This window comes from Perognathus longimembris, chromosome 15, assembly GCF_023159225.1.
Source record: "Perognathus longimembris pacificus isolate PPM17 chromosome 15, ASM2315922v1, whole genome shotgun sequence".
In the NCBI taxonomy this organism is placed as follows: Eukaryota; Metazoa; Chordata; class Mammalia; order Rodentia; family Heteromyidae; genus Perognathus; species Perognathus longimembris.
In genome coordinates, this window is record NC_063175.1 from 48,033,142 (window position 1) to 48,052,525 (window position 19,384).

A 19,384-nucleotide genomic window follows, 5' to 3' on the forward strand; every position below is an offset into this window, starting at 1 on the left:
GCCCCTCCCTGTCACATCACAGAACACTTCTGCTCTGCGGACTGCTTGATTTCAGTGAAGGTGGCCTGGGCCTTTTCTTTGATGGTATCCAAGTCCATGTTCTGGAGATTCTGTAGCTGCGCAAGAATAGAATCCTTATCTTCCTCCTCTTCTTGATCTTCGTCTACCATTTTCCGAAGATCTTCTGGCAAATCGACATCATCTCCAGCCAACTGGATTTGAGTCTCGTCCATTTCACTCTAAGTCAAAATTAAACAGAAAGAGAGAGAGAGAGAGAGAGAGAGAGAGAGAGAGAAGAGAGAGAGAAAGAGAGAGAGAAAGAGAGAGAGAGAGGGCGAGAGAGAGAGAGAGAGAGAGAGAGAGAGAGAGAGAGAGAGAGAGAGAGAGAGAGAGAGAGAGAGAGAGAGAGACTGGAACATTGACCAGCTTATGTAATATAGAAAAGCCATAGAAAAACAGTGGTCTACCGAAGTGAAAGCAATGAAAGTCAGGTTAGGTTGCTTAGAGCCTGGTCTTGGTGAGAAAGATAAAAAAAGCTCTGGCTTGGGCTACACCTTGGGCTGACAAGAACCTTCTAGGCTGGAGGGCTGTCTAGCTGTGCCTCCTGGTCAAGCATCATTAATACTAGGAGACTCTTAGAAATTGGAAGTTTCTGGTTCTACTCTGGATATACTGGAACAGAAACTCCACATGCGCGTGCCTGTGGATTCTGGAGCATTCACCCCACTTCTCCAGGGCGGTACTGGAAGTTTTTTTGAGCCCGGGGGATGGGGGGATGTCCCATGTCATAACCCATGAATTGGCAATGATGGGGTTGATCATTTCACTCATCACAGGTTAGTAGCAACTTCTGCCCAAACCACTGTTTTCTCTCTCCCTTCTCTTGGTCAAGGGCCCCTGGACACACAGAATCATGTCAATCATGCCAGCCTCACCCTCTTCATGCCTGGAAGCACGTGGTACTCAACTAACTCATCTGCATTATAGGCAGCTTGGGTGGCATGGCTCCTAGTGGCTGACCCCATTGCCACATAACCTGGCACCTTTGTTCTGAGATGCTAGGCCAAGAGTCTGGGCCAACCCAGGAGTTCCAGTGCACGCTCCCTGGTCTTTAGGAAGCCCTTACATGAACCAGGAGTGTTTGTAATGGAAACCCAAAGAAAGGTTCGTGGTCACTCCCATTCCCAGATGCTAGTTCTCAGATGGTTTTCAGAGTGTGGCAAACTGATCTTTAGGGGTTCGGAAGATTAAAGGGTACCAGCAAAGGAAATGATAGGAAAGGTCTTGTTAAGGCTCCTTCATGGGTTGTGACCAGTTGTGTTTGATTTGTCACCAATGTTCATGAAATCACATAAAGATAAAATGAGCCTCCTTAGTCTTAATCACACCACAGTGCTCTGGCTTAAGAAAGATTTCAGCACCTGCTGAGGTTCTGCATGGAGCTAAAGCCAACTCCTAAGGAAGATAGGGAATTTCCCTGGCCTAGATAGTGGGAAATAACTACAGAGAAACACTCGTCATCTCTAGGTGGCATGTCTAGGTACTGCATACACTATTTTCCATCTGTAAAATGGGCCACAAGGATCCAGGTTCCAGATCTTGTCCAGCTCTGACAGGAAGTGGCTTAGCACTTGCTTGCTGATCTTTGGACATGAGCCTGAACCCTTCCCCTGACATTGTCTTTACTGTGGCTCCCAACCTGACTCCAGGACCAGCTGGGGAGGCCGGGGGAGGAGGGAAGCTGTGCTCCAGAACTCAGTGTAGCCTCATCAGCCTGGACCTGGGCCCCTCTCAGTGCTTAGTGGATTAATTAGTTCCTCATCAAACCGAGTGGGATTAATTAGCTAGTTAATCTGCACGGGCTCTCAGCCTGTTCTGCATTTCAATTTGTTTGTGATTTCCCTCCCCTAATGGCCAGCCACTCTCTGCATCCTCAGAGTGTTTCTATGGGAGAAGTGGGAATGGCAGACTTCATGGGTTCTCACTGACTTTGTGCAAACAAGGCCACCTGCTCTGCTGATGTACACCCAGATCCAAGAGGGGACGGTGGCACCTCCCTTCTGGCTGGTATTTAGATCTCAAGTTTGGTGCAGAACAGGGTGATGATGGCTGCGGGCCCAGAGGTTCAGACAGCCAGGGGTCAGTACGCCAGCCAGCCAGTGCCACCGAAGACCTGGCCTTCCCCGCCTCCTGATCTCAGGCGGAGCCCAAACTCCTGCCCACTGCCACAGCCCGCAGGGAACTTCACAGTGGTCTCCTCCTTCTGGTCCTCCTGGTCCAGGAGTGCTTGGGCATGGGAGCCACTTTGCCTTACAACTCAAACAAAGAATTGGGATCCCCCCAACTTCCTTCCAAAAGTAGACCACAAAGTGGGGTCCCTTGGCCAGCAGCATCAGCATTGCCTGAGCATCTTCCCTGGTCCCCCCAAGACCTCCTGATTCAGAAACCAGTGGACTTGGCTGGATATGGCCCTCCTGTTGCTTCTGGTGTTGCTCGTCTGACCTAAATATTGTTACTCAGTAGTTATTTACTTGTCTTCTTCCCTCTCTCCCTTCCTCCCTCCTTTGGTCTCTTCCTTCTCTGCGGTACTGGGGATTGAACCCAGGGCATGGAAGATGGTAGCCAAGTGTTCTACCACTTGAGCATTTTTTGTTTTGTTTCACTTTGTTGCATGTCGAAACAAAGTCTTTCTATTGCTAGTTTTCCTAGGCTGGCCTTGAACGCAGAGTCCTCTTGTAGAAGCTCTTGAGTAACTGGGAACACAGGCATGTGCCACCATGCCTAGCTTTGTTCTGCATCTCTTGAGGATGGACTGTTGCTGCTTTGCTCACCCACTATGCTGGAGCCCCACTGAATCTCCAGCATGGAGCCACGGACCACAGCTGTTTACAGAGTGATTCAGGGAACCTGCTCTCAGAGACTATCACAGCCAATGTGTAGGTGCTCTTATCTATACAGGGAAGGTTGGATTATTTGCCTTGGAGCTGTAGAGGATTCTGATAGCAATTGAATTATTCAGAACCCATAGAGCAATCCACCAGTGGTAGCGCATGTGCCCTAGGTGGGTAGGGACTTCACTCCGGGCAACCATTCCTGTCAGAAGGCTTCATCTCTCAGAACCTCCCCCGAGCTAGGAATGACTCCCATCTTTGTTCCACCAGGACTTGGTTTTCATAACAAGCCATACAATCTTCAATTTTGGATAAGAGCACTGTTCTGTGCTCCATCCTCGTAGGGGAACAAAGCAGGAGTCCATCTTCGAGATGAACCAATTGAACTGGCCCTAGAACCAGGCTTGTCCAAACTTCACTCTTCCTAGACTATGGTCCTGCAAGGTGGCCTACAACAAGGGAAAGAGCTGGGACTTGGAGGTCAGAAGACCTAAGTCCCAGATCTGTCATTCACTCTCTGTGTGACCTTGGGGAAGGCACCTTCTGGGTCTGACATCCAAGGGAAAGGCCACCTAGAGGACTCTTCAGCTGGCTGCAGAAGGTATGGTGTGAAATGGCCTCACAGACTTCCAGCCCTGGTCAAAGGGTAGCTATGGCTGTTAATGTTTCAGAGGAAAGAGGGCAGCTCTGGGTCTGGGTCCCCGCTGGACAGTGAATCACAGAGTGGGAGCCCGTGGGCCTTAAGAGTGAGTCAGGACAGGGCAAGCGTGACGGGATGGTTGGAGTGGACTCCAGGGATTCTCGTTTCCGCTTTCCTAGCGAGCCACCTGCTGACAGGCTCTTGTCTATGACTTGCACAAAGAGTGTCTTGTCCAGATTTCTGCTGACCAGCTGCAAATCTTAAATGGAGAGAACAGGGATATTTGGACACAGTCCGCCATCCGAGGAAAGGCAATGTCCCATTACAGCCCCCAGTACAAGAGCAGTTAGAGCCAATAGAAACCAGCATTACAGTGGGGCCGGAAGCAGCTCCGGGAGGGCGCTCAGGGCTGAGCTGGGTTAGCAAGTGAGTGAATGAGCCAGTATATCATTAGGAGACTGAGAGGCAACATTTTATGTTTAAAGAATCTCTCCTAGATGTCATTCCATTTTCTACAGATCTCTTTACAAGCTAGGACAGTGTTTGATGCATTTAACAGCTTATTATTTTAAGCAATCTGACAGAATCCATCTTAAACTCTTCTTTCTTCACCAGGCTCATTAGTACAGTTATTGCCGGAGTGGACTACACTCAGGGCATGGCACGGCACTGTCACATCACCTTTGTACTCAAGGCTAGTGCTCTACCCCTTGAGCCATAGCTCCACTTGTGGCTTTTGCTGGTTCATTGGAGGTAAGAGTCTCATGAACTTTCCCACCTGGGCTGGAATAGAACTGAGATCCTCAAGTCCCCACCTCCTGAATAGCTAGGATTACAGGTGTGAACCACGGATGTGTGGCCATCCAGGATTCAAATAACATCATAACTTCTGGTATCCTTCCCTGACCTCTGACCTCTTACCTAAGGGTGAGGACCACGCTGAATGTCAGACCTGCCATGTCCTGGGTCTTGATAGCTGATCTTCTTTGATCAAATGAGAGGAGGTAAGAATTTATCTTGGGTGATTTTCTCCTCAGAAAGCTGCATGTGCACTATTTGTCTTGTCTAGTCAACTTTCTAGCTTTGTGGGAGCACTGCCTCCAGCCACCCCTTGTCCTGGAAAGTCACTTCTCTCTGTGCTCATTCTGAGTCATGCTCTTTCCAGGATACTGCGTGCTGGTGCTCACGCCTGTAATCCCAGCTACTCAGGAGGCTGAGATCTGAAGGTAATGGTTTAAAGCCAGACTGCTAGGAAGTCTGTGAGACTGGTATCACCAGTTAAGCATGAAAAAGCCAGATGTGGTGCTGTGACTCAAAGTGGTAGAGCACTACTAGCCTTGAGCAAAAAGAGCTCAGGGACAGTGCTTAGGTCCCCAGATCAAGCTCCACTATCAACCCTAACAAAAGTTCCCTAGGTGATGGGGTATATAATGTGACCCTGTCTGGGGCTTTCTGGATGCTTCTTCTGTTTACTCCACTGTGGCTCTTGCTCTGAGCTACTTGAAGAGCCCCCAGCAGCACCAAATAAGACAGAAGGTATAGATTTGTCTTTTAGAATAATGGATCTCTCTCTCTCTCTCTCTCTCTCTCTCTCTCTCTCTCTAATATGCTGGTCCCGAGGCCTGACCTTGGGGCCTAGGCACTGTGCCTCAGTTGTTTTCTTTATTCAAGACTGGCAATTTACTACTTGAGCCACACCTTCAATTCCAGCATTTTGCTAATTGGAGATAAGAGTCTCACAGACTTTCCTGCCTGGGCTGACTTTGAACTAGGATCCTCAGTAGCTCCTCAGTAGCCTCCTGAGTAGCTAGGATTCCAGGCATATTTCCCCAGAGCCTGGCTGGATCTCAGTTTCTAATGTTGATTGAACACGTGCACCTCTTGGCTTCTACATGGGTCAAGAATTTCCAGATAGTAGCTTGGACTGCCTTGCACTTGAATTCTTCTAGGGACTTGAGATGCTTCTAAAGGCCATGGAGCCAAGCTTCTCATGACCGAGGAGGAAATCAAGATCTCAAGAGAAGATACTTACACGCACGCATGCGCGTGCATACACACACATACACAAACTGCCATTCCCCAATTTGGAAATGTCGCTCTGGTGTTAACCTAGCATGGCTGCAGGAAGGGCCCAGCAGGAAACCCTGGTCGGTGGGGTCAGGCTGGCTGGGGGTGGGATCCTGCCGTCCATACGCAGGCTGTGTCATGTTGAGACGCTGCGGGGCCTCTCTGAGCCAGTGTTCCCGCGCACAAAGGAGAAGTGATCTGCACCCACCCGAGGGTGGTACGTGAGCAAGCCGCGCGGCTGAGGGACAGACACGGAGACCTGCCCCACCATGAGTTCATGTCACCGTCTTCCCATCCATCCCCGGCTCCTCTAGACACTGAGGTCAGTGCTCCATTCAGGAGCTGGCGGGGGGGGGGGGGGGGGGCGTGGAGCAGCAAATGGGCCAGGAATTGGGGCAGGCTGGGGAGGGGAGGAAGGAGCGCCTTGCAGGCCACCCCGCTGCTGTCACCAGAAGCAGCTGCTGGCCCCAGGAAGGCTCCGGGCCTCAGATCCTGCTGGGGAGCCCTGAGGACTCCGGCTCTGAAGGAAGCTGGGGAAGAAGATTCAAGAATCATTCATTTCTTTTTTTCCAGGGGTAAATTCTAAACTCCCTGGGAATGGAGCCTTCAGTGGCACACATTGAAAGAGCTTTCTGGGATGTTTCTTCCACATTCAACGTGAGCAGTGAGGAACAAGGCCCTTCCCGTCGCAGACAAACACCAGGTGTAACTGAGTGGTGCATCGCGGCAGGGGGCATGACGTTATTCTCCAATGACTAACCCAGACTGACAATTCTGTTAATAGGATTAGAATTCATTGTGGAACTCGTTTCTCTTTATTAATTTGGCTTGACTCACATATACATTTTGAATTGGCTGGGGACAGGGTCCACTTGCTTTTAGAAAGAATCTTAGAGCCTTAAGACATTTCCTATATTTAAGGAACTAGGGCATTTTAATGATAACAGCATAAAGCAACTTTTGTGTGTTATGCGAAATCGTAATGTCCGATTTGGCCTTGTTCTTTGTGAGAAAATCTATTTGAAGTCTCTTCAATGTTCTTGATATATTGTTCTTTGACTATGTTACTTTCCTCAAATATTTCCCTAATAATATCCATTTCTTCAGCAATGTGTGTGTGTGTGTGTGTGTGTGTGTGTGTGTGTGTGTGTCCAGGATGGTTAACAAAAGGGTGACAGTTCTACCTTTCTGCCTAGAATCACAGTGTGTGCATAAATATTGCTGTGCTGTAAGGGACATGTACTAAAGTTCTAGTCGGACATGAAGGAGGGGGCCCAGTCTAGCCTTAGGTGGAAAGGGAGCTGATGAAAAATTCTGGAAGAAGCAAGCATTAAAACAAAATCTTGTCGAAAGCAAAGCGGGCGTAGGGAGCCAGGCGCAGGGACAGGGTCCTGTCCAGGCAGGAAGCAGCGGGCGGCCAGGCTGGAGGAACAGAAGTGACAGCCTGGCACTCAGGTCACTTTGGCTTTGGTCCTACAAAGTCAAATCAGCCTCTCAAAAACAAAGCAGAGGGGTCTGAGAGGTTCATGTCTGTAACCAAGCTACACAGAAGACTGAGACCTGAGGATTGTAGTTCGAAGCCAGCCTGGGCAGCAAATGAGACTGTTATCTGCAGTTCACCACCCAAAAGCCAGAAAGCTGTGGCTCCAGGGGTAGAATGCCAGCCTTGAGCTACGGGACTGTGCTCAGGCCCTGAATTCAAGCCTCAGTGGTAGTATAAAACACTAACACACAGACAAACAAGCAAACAGAAAGCAGAGAAAGAACAGGCTCAGCTGTGCATTTGGAACCCTTGCTTGGCACACTCCAAGTGGAAATGCTGTATAACTGTTGCTGTGCTAATAACCGAGATGTACTGGCCATGGGGAGGAGCCATTACCCCAGGAAGATTTGGGGGGGTGGGGTGGGATTTACGCTTTACCAGACCCGAAGCTGCAGTGGGGAGGAGAGGGTCAGGGTGACTTGGGGATGCCAGCTGGAGCTGGCTAGCCAGAAGAGCCATCCGTGCGGACAGAGCCCGCAGGAGAAGCAGCTTGCTCTGCCTGTGAGATGCCTAGTGGAGGAGAAGATGGAGTCCTGAAGGGAGCAGGTGTGGGCCGGAGACCAGATCTGAGGGAGCATGGACTCATGAGAAGGAGCTGAAAGCAGCAGCCAGATGCAGCTACCCAGCAAGAGCATGGAGGCTTGTGCAAAAGAGCCGACAGAGGGCATGCTGGAACATTCTAAAAACTCAGCAGCAGATCAGACAATGGTAACCCATTGGAGGGGTGTGAAGAGCAGAAGCACAAATGGGGGAGAGGGGACTAAAGAAGCAAAGAGACCCAGAAGGAAAAAAATAACTAGATGGTTGAGCAGAGTGGGAACCAGGGGCATTGAAAGGAAGATGCCTTGCAAGGAATGTTCCTTCAGAAAGCACCAATGGAGAGACATGATCGCTGCAAGGAGGAGGCCCGTGGAGAAGAAGAAACTGAAGGTGTAGGCTAGGGAATCACGGAAGGACAAATCCCAGTGTAATATGAGCATCTTGATTATTTTAGGCACGGCCCTAAAATATGGTCCTATAAATAAAAGATGGTCCTAAATAGGAGCCTATAAGTTATGAGTCTTCCAATGACTCATAATTGAATACTAGAGGAAGCCAATATAGGATAACAGCTCCTACAAATGTGGATGCATAGATAGATAACTCAGATCTCTGCAAGTTGATTGCTGTACTTATTTAGTTACTCATCTGATTACTGCAAGGAACAATAGTCATTAAAAGACATAGATACAAATATTTGTCCAGTCACGAGCAATTAGCAATCAGCTTGGAAATGCAGACATCTAACTGTGTGTCTCAAGGGCCAGGGCCCACATTGTTCCTTCTGAAAGAGTTCAAATGTGTTTGTACCAGCCAGTAAGAGAGTGGAACTTTCTTTCACAGGAAACACCAGCCAAATAATGTCTTTAGAAAATACAGTTCTAATTCCAAAATGTGACATAGTTACCCTTATTAGACCTGACAGCTCCTGGGAGGATATTTTCTCAAATCTGCTCCCTGTTGGGACTTGGGGAGGGGAAGGGTCCGAACTGACTCCCACAGTTATGGAACTGCTGTGGTGGGGAATTGTGGGTGAGGTACCCAGGGGGTCGTCTTTTGTTTACAGGATGATGTGATGGGCTCATCCAGCTCCTGTAGACTTTAATGCCACTGCTAGGACTGCGTAGCCAATGTGGATTTCATCAGATGACGCAGGCCAACACATCCTGCAAACCGGCAAGGAATGGAGCTTATTTGGCACCCACGGAAGTTTGGTGACCTTTTCCTTCAGCCCAGTGCCATTTGTTTTGTGGGACTGTCTAGTTCTACCTCCACCTCCGCCGAGGAGAGAGTTCAGAAGGAGTTCAAGGAGAAAGCCCGTGGCAGGAAAGAATAAGAAGGCTCACATCTCTCCTGTCACTGTGAGCTTTGTTCCTTGGCTTACATGATTCTTAGGCTGAATCATTGAGTGTTACAGCTAGAGCCTGTGATTTGGGGAAATTTATGTAAAAAAAAAATTAAACCTGCCATTCAGACTCTGCCATCAAGAAGTTGAAGTACCAGGGCCATCTCAATTTGCAAATCAGTTCTAAGAAGAGAATTGAAGGGACAGAGAAGGAACGTGGCACCACGTTCCAAAGGTGACCCTGGATGGGATTCATGTAAGGATTCAAGACTCATTTATTCTTTAATCCATTAATGAATGAGTTTCTAACCTAATAGTTCCTCCTGGTTTAGACTTCAGTCAGCCTTCCCCGGGCAGCTAGACTTGCCTCTCATCTTTTGTTCCTCTCTCCTGGGAACCTGGAGATGTCACCATCACAACCTCAGCCACGCGATGGGAGATTTCTGGCCATCAGAATCTCTAGCTCCTTCCTGGGACATCTATAAACACTAAGTCAGACTCTCACTGTGGTTTTCTAGGGCGTCATCCTAAAGGTTCTCCTGGGAAGTTCTCCACAGCATGATCCAAGGGAGAGGAGAGATTTCAGCCCCAGGAGAGCTGCTGGAGACAGGGTTAGGATGAAAGCCTGGCCTTCGAGGCCTGGGAGATGGCTATTGCCCCAGTCTTATTCTCTCAAGGCTGTATTCCATGCTCATCAATTTGCCTGTCATGACTGTCCTTTCAGAATTTTACACCATGCTAAGGAGACATTAGCATCCTGCTGTTTCTAGAACTTTTTCCCAGTGTATCATGGGAGGATCTAAAAAGCACAGACTAGTCCAAAGAACAAAAGAATCGATATTAAAAAGTAGAAGAAAAAAATCCTGGAGGTTCTGCTTTACGCCTGCGGGCATGTCCTTCTGGTGCTGGCCACCAGGGGGCGCTGGCCCATGGAGATTTGGGTCCCCTTGGAGGTGGCTGGTATTCAACTTGATGTGTCTCCCAGAGCCTTCTTTTAACCTTCATGTGGGAAGGTATGGGGGGGGGGGGGTGAAACGTGACAAGTGACACTGTGGGAGGCAGAGGGGGGCACCCAAGGGTGGAGCTGGCCTGAAAACGCAGGGTGCTGTGATGTTAGCCACATCTGGTGATGACTGGACTTCGTGAACTGTAATCCACTTGATATATATTTTTTTATTCTGTAGTTTCTATTAAGTACTTTTTTTTTGCCAGAGGTGGGGCTGGGGGTCAGTCTTGGGGCTTGAACTCTGGGCCTGGGCGCTGTCCCTGAGCTCTTCAGCTCAAGGTTAGCACTCTGCCACTTGAGCCACAGCGCCACTTCTGGTTTTCTGGTGGTTAAGTGGAGATAAGAGTCTCACAGACTTTCCTGCCCCAGCTGGCTTTGAACCACGATCCTCAGATCTCAGCCCCCTGTGTAGCTATTATTACAGGCTTGAGACACCAACGCCTGCCTTCAGTACTATTTTTACAGATAGGTAGGCTAGATTTAAATTGTCATGTGCATTACAAAAAAAAAATCACACCACCGTGTAACTGATTTCAGCGTCCTTTTTTAAAAAACATTTTTTTTTCTTGAAAGATGGCATGTAGAGTCAGGTTTTTTCCAAATGCACGTGTAATATGGAAATGTACGGGGACAGCCCTGGGAAAGTAAGCTTGGCAATGTTGGGGAGAATGTGCAGACTGCTTTCCAGGAAATTCTCATGTGGGACTATATGCATTTGGGATTCAGGCAGCCATCTGCAAACCACTAGACAGCAGGAGACAGAAGGCGGTCTTTCCTGGCCACTGGAGTGGGGACATTTCCCTGGGATATGGAGGCAGTCCAGGTCGCCCCCAAAATCCTAGCACTGTTTTAAATTGAGTAGAGTTCAAAACTGCCCGCAAATGAGACAACCGAAATACGATTCAAGGGGACTGTGTTCAGATCCTTCAGCACGTTGCTCCTTTTCATGGTCAAGGGGCCTGCCTTCCATTCCTTATTTTGCGGATAGCTAGCTGTGAGATTTTATAAACTTAAATGATTTTACGCTCTTGGACTGTCATCTCCTCAGGCCTGGAAGGAGGCCCTAAGGTTAGGTTAGCTGAATGTCGAGGTTTTTTTCCCAAGGTCTATGAAAACCATCAGGTGAGGTCACGAACAGTGTGCATTTGAAACAGGAAGAGAAGAGGGGTACATGAGCCTGAGATGGAGGCTCTTGGGCTAGCGTGTAACTAACTCAATGGGCTGCCTTTCCCACCTCCCTGGGCGGCTCGTTGCTGCTGTTCTCCAGGCCCACTCTGACTGTGCATCTCACGATGATAACTCCTTCCCCCTCTTTCTATAGTTGGAATGGCTCTTGTTCCACAGGATAGCCTGACACAGAGAACTTAGATTTTTTTTCTTCTCTGGAGAGCACTGAAATTTGGCACCTAATTCCAACATGTTCACCTCTAAGACTCTAGAAACGAGCAAGACTATTGACTCACGACTAGGGAAGAAAAAGGTCAAAGGCTCAAATTGCTTTATTGAGAGTCTGGAATTGATGAATCAAAAGCACTACAGGTCAAGCCTAGGCCATTCCAGACCCCTGAATGTTTCTATCAAGAAATGAGACTGAGTTCAAGCCCCAGGACTGGCAAAAAAAGAAAGAAAGAAAGAAAGGAATGAGAGCTTTCTGTACAGAGTGCATTGCAGCAGTAATCAAGAGCTATCATCTGTTGAGATGCTGCCAATTTCCAGGCAACCCTGCTGGGTCCTTCATATTAGCTTGGATGAAGATATACTGGATGAAGTTAAGTATTATCATTGACATTTTAGGAAACTGAGGCTATCTGAAACCATCTGAAGATCTAAACGAATGTAAGGCATGGAGGTTCGGGGTCTAGAATCTACTCACCAAAGTCAACTGAGACCATTTCCTCTTGTGTATTGAAATGCATTTTCTTTATCTATTCCCATAATCGTATCAGCTACAGTTAAAAACTCCATCTTTTCGGCTGGGGATATAGCCTAGTGGCAAGAGTGCCTGCCTCGGATACACGAGGCCCTAGGTTCGATTCCCCAGCACCACATATACAGAAAACGGCCAGAAGCGGTGCTGTGGCTCAAGTGGCAGAGTGCTAGCCTTGAGCAAAAGGAAGCCAGGGACAGTGCTCAGGCCCTGAGTCCAAGGCCCAGGACTGGCCAAAAAAAAAAAACAAAAAAAAAACTCCATCTTTTGCATGGAAATGGAATTTGATAGAGTTAAGTACTGGAAGTAGGACACACACACACACACACACACACACACACACACACACACACACCCCTCCTCATGAACTTAATCCGACACTATTTTACCAGTGAGGAAGTGATGAGTTCAGGGTCTTACCTTGGGGAGCCTGTACTTTTCCCTCAGGTGGACTCGGAGACATGCCCTCTCTGCTTTCTTTTGTGTAAATGCAGCATCTCTTTCCATCCTAAAAGGCAAATGAATAGAACAAAGGTTCTTAAAGACATAGATAGTCCAGGACAGCCTAGCTGCTGCTCAGATGGACCCTGGGATATCCCTGAGATTCATTCCCCTGTCAGCAGACACCTGGGCAATTTGAGGCTTTCCCCCTGTATCCCCAAATGTCTGCCTCTGTTACTCTACCACCATCACTGGCACAGACCCAGGAATCCCAAACACACCTTGGGGTCTGGAAAACTCCTTGTGATGTAAACCAGGAGAAGGGTGGAGTTTTCACTCCAGGTGTATAACTGCCCACATGGTGCAGGGATCTTAAGTCACCTATGAGGAAACTCCAAGGTCTGACCCCAGCCATGTAGTGTCAGAAACCCTGGGGAGAGGAGAGGGAGGACACGAGGGAGAGGGAGGAGGGAGAGCAAAGGCGAGGGAGAGAAGCTACATTTTTCACAAAGAATATAAAATCCTTTATACTATAAACATAATGCATATGATAGTAATATAAGTAACAGTGTACATTAAATATAATAAAGCAATATATTATATAATGTATTCATCAAAGTATTATATATAATGAAGCAATGCAATAAACTAATATTACATATATTATAGCAAAATAATGTAAAGCTATTTCCCTTCATTGGCATCCTCTTCAGGCTCAATTTAGGCACAGTGGTGTTCCTTCTGGTTGGGAGGAGATAGACCCAAACAAGGTAGGTTAGATTTCCAACTGATCCTAATGATTACGCTGATTTAGAAGGGACATCCTCTCTTACAGTACTCCAGACAAAAGTAGACAGTTTTGGAGTATCAGTTCTTAGAAAATTCTTATATTAATTCCACTTTAACCTTTTAAAAAGTGTAGATTATATTTACTTAAGGATCAATCTTTGAATAATGGCAAGTTATAGATGATATTTACATTTCACAATACCCAAAGAAAATGTTATTAATATTTTAAAGTTTACCTTTATTGTATTTTATATTGCCAGGAGAATGCCTTTACTTTTAGAATGGCAGGGCTAAAATATTTAGGGTTTAAACTATTGTATCTGTAATGTACTTTTTAAAAAGATCATTTTGTTGAATCTGCAAGCCAAAATGGAAAAATATTAACTGTTGGCTCTACATCATTGGTATTTGAGTATTTATCATATCATTCTTCTTTTCTGTATGTTTAGCACTTGCATAATAAATAGTTCACAAATTTTTGATAGTTTTTACAAAGCTACCTCTTATGAGACAATTGTTACATTGCATATTCTGGGTATTTTAGTAAAAGACTGAGGAGGTTGCATTGTATCTCATTACCACCTCCACCCCTTCACCACGCCCCTACATTCCACCTCCCCTCCTCCCACCTCCCCCCCCCCATCCCCAGCTGTTCTTCTAGGAATAAAGTCTGAAAGTCTGAATCCCGACAATTTGCAAACCTGTCAGGAGGATACATTGCAGAAAGTTTACAAGGTAGTTAGACTGGTCCTTTTGGATTGAACCATTAAATCGAGCCCATTTACAATGTATCTAGACCAGGAAGTGTGACACTGCTTCAAGAATGGCAGACAGATTCCTTTCGCACTGCTTGCTTCCCACTGGGAAGGGGGAGGCAGGAATTACTGATGCTAGAGGCCGGTTCATTTTAGCAGAACAAACTTTCCTGGGATTAAGGGTAAAAAAACTGTCCAAGGAAAAGCACAGGGAATAATTAGCACGGGTTTAGACTAGTCCCAGCAGAGGATCACAAGAGCCCAACAGTTATGCCCTTATGAACACATAAGATGATGCTAAGTGAAATGAACTCCATGTTATGGAAACGAGTGTTAGATCACTGTTGTAATCATTTTCAACATGCGATGTGTAACCGTAGCTTCTATTGTTGATGACCCTCCTGTATTCCCTTCCTGTGGTTGTACCTGCGCTATCACTGTATCTCATCTGAGTACACTGGATACTGTATATACTGGTATTAGAACCAGGGAAGGGAAAGGGAAGATCAAAATCGAAAGACAAAGGATAAAACGACAAACGACTCCAAAAGCAAAACTTACAAAACCATTTGGTGTAAACAAACTGAACAACTCATGGGGGGGGGGGAGAGGGAGGGGGGAGGGGGGAATGAGGGAGGAGGTAACAATCAGTACAAGAAATGTACCCAAGGCCTAACGTATGAAACTGTAACCTCTCTGTACATCACTTTGACAATAAATAAGAAAAAACAAAAGCCATCCGCTGGGGGCTGAAGATTGTGGGGCTGGAATTCAAGTCCTCAGGCCGCAGGGCGCAGCGGCTGGGAGTACTCACTTCTCCTCGACCATCTGCTTCTGGTACTCCTCGTACTCCTCCCGAGTCATCCCTTGCGCTGCGGCGGGGTCCGAGGGGCTTCCTTCTTCTTTCTTTTCTTCAGTCCCACCACCAAATCCTAGATTTTTTACTTGGTTACTTATCATACTTTTCACAAAGAAAGCCATTGTTGCTGCCCTGGAAAAAAATGAGACCTCAAGCACAGACAAAACCTAAAAGAAGGATTTTTACAAAAAGAACCACCACCAAACAGAGCAAGATGCAACTCCAAATACCCGTCAGGACAGCCACACAGTTAGGAGCAAAGGATTTGCAGGGCCTCCTCTCTTCAAGGGCATGGCAATAGGGGAGAGTGGTTTGCGGGGCGTAAGCTGGATTAAAGGGTGAACTCTTAGCATAGAGGCAGATGTTCCGATTACCAAAGCCCACGATCAGAGGCAACTGAAGACCTTCTGATTAATGCACTCAGCTAATTTCCCAGGGACGATACCCCCTCATCGTCTCTGCCCCCACTCCCTAAACAGTTCCCAATGTCACTGTCTTTGCAATGCCGGCTGAGCCCTCCAGGGCTAAGCTGGGCTCCTAAGACCCACCTTTTAAAATTATAAATGCAGTAGGGTTTCCTCAGGAGCCCCCTTCCAGTTCCACTAATCAGAGCCCACTGATTAGATAGCGGTTGTGGAATTTCCAAATTCCAGTCTTTGAGGTCAACATCCTGTTGAAAACCCGGAGTCGTATGAGACTCAAACCCAGCATGCTTCATTAAGCAAAAATAATCCTTTTGATCCATATTTTATCTCATTGGATTGTAAGTCCTCAGCAACGATTATTTCTTTTTTTTTTCTCGTTTGCTGGGATTTTTGTCCTGCTTTGATGGGATCTGCACAAGTCAGGCAATTGTGTCCAAAAGGTGAGTCTCGATCCTTGAGTGCCACTCTGGCTCCTCGGAGGGAGTCTGTGGGAAGGATATGTTTGCTACTTTCAAGCAAGTCCTTTAGATGCACCGCAGCTTTATCCCCTTACACACAGGTCCTGGGCATTCTGTATTAGTCCGGATTCCACGTTGACAGCGTTTCCTAGGGTAGCAGATTCACAGCTAGCTGTGGTTTTCTTGAGGTCAAGGTAAGAACTGGGGATGACTAAGACTTTAATCTATGCTAGCATGTTTCTAATTAAGACACCCCCCAGGAGAGGGAGGAAAGGAGGAAGAGCTGCAAACTATTTGTAAGCTATGCTCCCTGTTTCCTCAGAAGGCAGAAGCTATCTCCAAAAAGAATGAGCACCCCTTAGATAGCATAGAATTATATAGCCTGGATTTAAAAAAAATGCTTTTGTTATATACTGTAAAGGTCTGCCTTCTGTTTTGCTAATGTTTTAAAATACTGCTTCAATGGCCTCAATAGGAAAGACAAATAAATGAGGACAATTTGGGGTGAAATAACAACTTTACTCAGCGAACTCTGATTCAGAGCATACATTTATGTTCACTTTTGCTTCTCAAAACATTGTCTCTAAATTCATTTATAATGACCTATATTTCATCTCCATCTAAACTGAGTGGTGCTCGCTCACCTTTTCAGACGAAATTGAGTCTTAGTACTTACTGTCCCTTAACGAATGAAACAACAATAGTAATAAAAATTCATTTTATTATTATTATTATTTTTTTTTTTTGGCCAGTGCTGGGGCTTGGACTCAGGGCCTGAGCACTGTCCCTGGCTTCTTTTTGCTCAAGGCTAGCACTCTGCCACTTGAGCCACAGCACCACTTCTGGCCATTTTCTGTATATGTGGTGCTGGGGAATCGAACCCAGGGCCTCATGTATACGAGGCAAGCACTCTTGCCACTAGGCCATATCCCCATCCCCATTTTATTATAATTACCTCAATTATTATTTTATTCTAATATCTATCCTTGAAAACCAGTTTCTAAGGCAGTTTCTCCCTCTTTGGTGGTTTCTTTTTTTTTTTGCCAGTCCTGGGGCTTGGACTCAGGGCCTGAGCACTGTCCCTGGCTTCTTTTTGCTCAAGGCTAGCACTCTGCCATTTGAGCCACAGCGCCACTTCTGGCTGTTTTCTGTATATGTGGTGCTGGGGAATTGAACCCAGGGCCTCATGTATAAGAGGCAAGCACTCTTGCCACTAGGCCATATCCCCAGCCCTCTTTGATGGTTTCTTATGTGCATGTATGAGGAATGTAAAGGCATCAGTGTGCAAAGCTGAACATTCCCCTGCTTATTGCTGTGGTTTATAAAATCACTGGCTCCCCAATGGGTCATTTCATTGAGAATAGAATCCTTTCTTAAAAAAATGTGTAACTCCAATGTATTACAATGGCCCCTTTTCACGTAGACATCCAATCACCACTTGCTTCTGAGTGTAGAAGCTCTGTAGAAGAATTGTTTCCACAATCGTCTATTCCTCCAGAAGTGGAAATAAAATACTCAAGGATTTATGAAATAGGACCACTAGCTATTACCTCTCCCGAAATTACAATCCGTGACTCAAATCTCTGTTCCTTCCTGGGACCCCTGCGTGAGATGACCCTCGCTGACCTCACCTACCACACAGACCCTTGCCCATTCTTCTCCAATCACGGTGACGTCCTCACTGCCCCAGTGGGGCCCCCTGGCCTGGATTGCTCTTCTCCATTTGGCACAGCCTTACTTAATTGAATACTCTGTACAAATATGCTTCCCTCGGGGGAATTGCCTGACCAGCCTCCGCCGTTTCATACTGAGAAGTATGGACACAATCTACCGGACATGATGTTTTCATCGATTCAGTCATTCGTTTCTGTAGTGCAAGCTCTGAGATAGGCTATTCCAGTTTTGTTTGCTTTTGTGCATCCTCATCTCTTACAACCATGCTCACTCAGACTATAGTAACTGGTGGATAAAAATCTAGAATGATCACAACTAGGTATATTTTTAAACCCATGCATCTTTAGTAGAAGTTATTGCTGTAAGCAGGGACATCCTCTCAGCACTTGGTGAATCAGAGCCACAATCATCTCCGTCTTTGCTGTCTCCTAGGAACAAGATTACTAGTTATAGCTTTAACAAGTGATATCTCACCCCGATTTAATGGATCACTATTATAAATACTGATTAGTTGTGACCTACTCAGCTTGAAAAATTTTGAAGGCATCTGACCCAAAGAGTTTACTAGAGAAATAGTCATCTCATTAGTGGATTTTAGAAAGATAGCAAATTCAAAGAGCACAAATCAATTTAGGTCCTTCACTTTGGGTTTTTCTTTTTACATTAAAGCTTCATTATTTTGGCCTGTAACTAACTAAGGTTTGTTTGTGGTGTCATTTTAATTTTTAAAACCTTCACAAGAAACTGGTTTTCAGCTTGTCCTGGTTCAGTCATCCTATCCTGTTAGTATATAGCAGCTAAACCTGAAGGTCAGCAGAACTAGCAGGAAAAAAAGGTAAAATGAGGGAAAAGTCCTGGGAACTAGAAGGATCACTATAAGAACAACAAGCAAATCAAATATATAGTTTTCATCAGACTAAGTACCTACCAGAGAAATGCTAGTGGCTCTTGTTTTATACAGACACTTCATACGTAGCTAATGATCTGTATCAAAACATGCCAAAGAGCATGGTTTTTTCCTCTCTCTCTCTTCCTATTTCCCTCCCCTCCTCTCTTGTCTCCTTCCCTCACCCTACTTCTCTCCAGTTCTATTTTCCTTCCTTCTTCCCTTTCAGTGCTAGAGTTAGAAATCAGAGCCTTGCCCATGCTAGGTAGATGCTTTATCAGTGCACTATATCCCCAGCCCATGTTCTTTTCATTTCTATAGGATTATTATTTATGTAGACACAAGGTTATCTAACTGCTATGCAAACATTTCTCATTCTCAACAGTAAAATTTTCACTGAATTATAGGACTTAGTTTTCATTCAATCATTGCACTTTAGAGTTTCTTCCATATCAGGTGATAGTTGTTAATCTGATCCGTTCTAACACATTTGTGACATTGGGTGTCCACCACATCTTAACCCTTTCTCTTCTAAAATAACATGTTTTTAGGAAATGTACCCTAGGTTAGCCCTTCCAATCTTCTATTGCTATTCAGCAACGTTATACTTGATCGGTATAAATCCCTCCATTGTATCTCTGGCCAGGACTTCTGTCCTTTCGATCACAGCTGTCACAAGTGGGTGAGGAAATAACTATATTGTTTTCTGTATCTCACTCACAGAAGTTCCATGCTGGGAGAAAAGTGGAGATGTGGGAGGAAACTGTTCTCAGCGGGATATGCTGGCCTCCATGATCTGGTGGTAATGTCCATCCTTTCTGTATAGCAGGGGACAAATGGGCTGGGAGCCCATTGAGACCAACTCCCAAATTTATTGCTTATGTGGGGGGTGTGGGGGGTGTGGCGCTGGCCAATTTGACCTGAACTAGGTACAAGCTCGGTGTTCATGTATATTGGGTAGATTGTGCAATTGTTGGGTGGCTGGTCTATTTGCATGACATTCTGAGGCGGCTCTTAGGAGGATTCAACCAAAGCAGACAATGAGCTTGCCTGTGTTGCAAAGCCCTTGTTCTTGGAGGTATGGGTATTTTGGATGTTGTGCCTTTTCCTCTCTCCCTGGTCAAGGCAGATGACCTCA

At 46.2% G+C, this 19,384-nt stretch overlaps 1 protein-coding gene across 1 annotated transcript; it reads right to left on the reverse strand.

Annotated features, from left to right (window-relative positions):
• Cplx4 (complexin 4) lies at nucleotides 1–14,935 on the reverse strand. Its single transcript, XM_048363619.1, has 3 exons — nucleotides 14,759–14,935; nucleotides 12,380–12,467; nucleotides 1–239 (listed from the first exon to the last, which is right to left on the reverse strand). Exons 1-3 carry the CDS (start codon nucleotides 14,923–14,925, stop codon nucleotides 12–14), a joined length of 483 nt encoding a protein of 160 aa, XP_048219576.1. The 5' UTR covers nucleotides 14,926–14,935; the 3' UTR covers nucleotides 1–11.
• Between the last annotated feature and the right edge of the window lie 4,449 nt (nucleotides 14,936–19,384).

Bases quoted from the DNA above. Each gene is read 5' to 3' on its own strand.
- Cplx4 (XM_048363619.1), bottom strand. From the start codon at position 14,925: ATGGCTTTCTTTGTGAAAAGTATGATAAGTAACCAAGTAAAAAATCTA. The intron at 12,468-14,758 runs GTGAGTACTCCC...TTTGCCTTTTAG, and splicing joins AAGCAGATGGTCGAGGAGAA to GATGGAAAGAGATGCTGCAT. The intron at 240-12,379 runs GTAAGACCCTGA...ATTTTGACTTAG, and splicing joins AAAAGTACAGGCTCCCCAAG to AGTGAAATGGACGAGACTCA.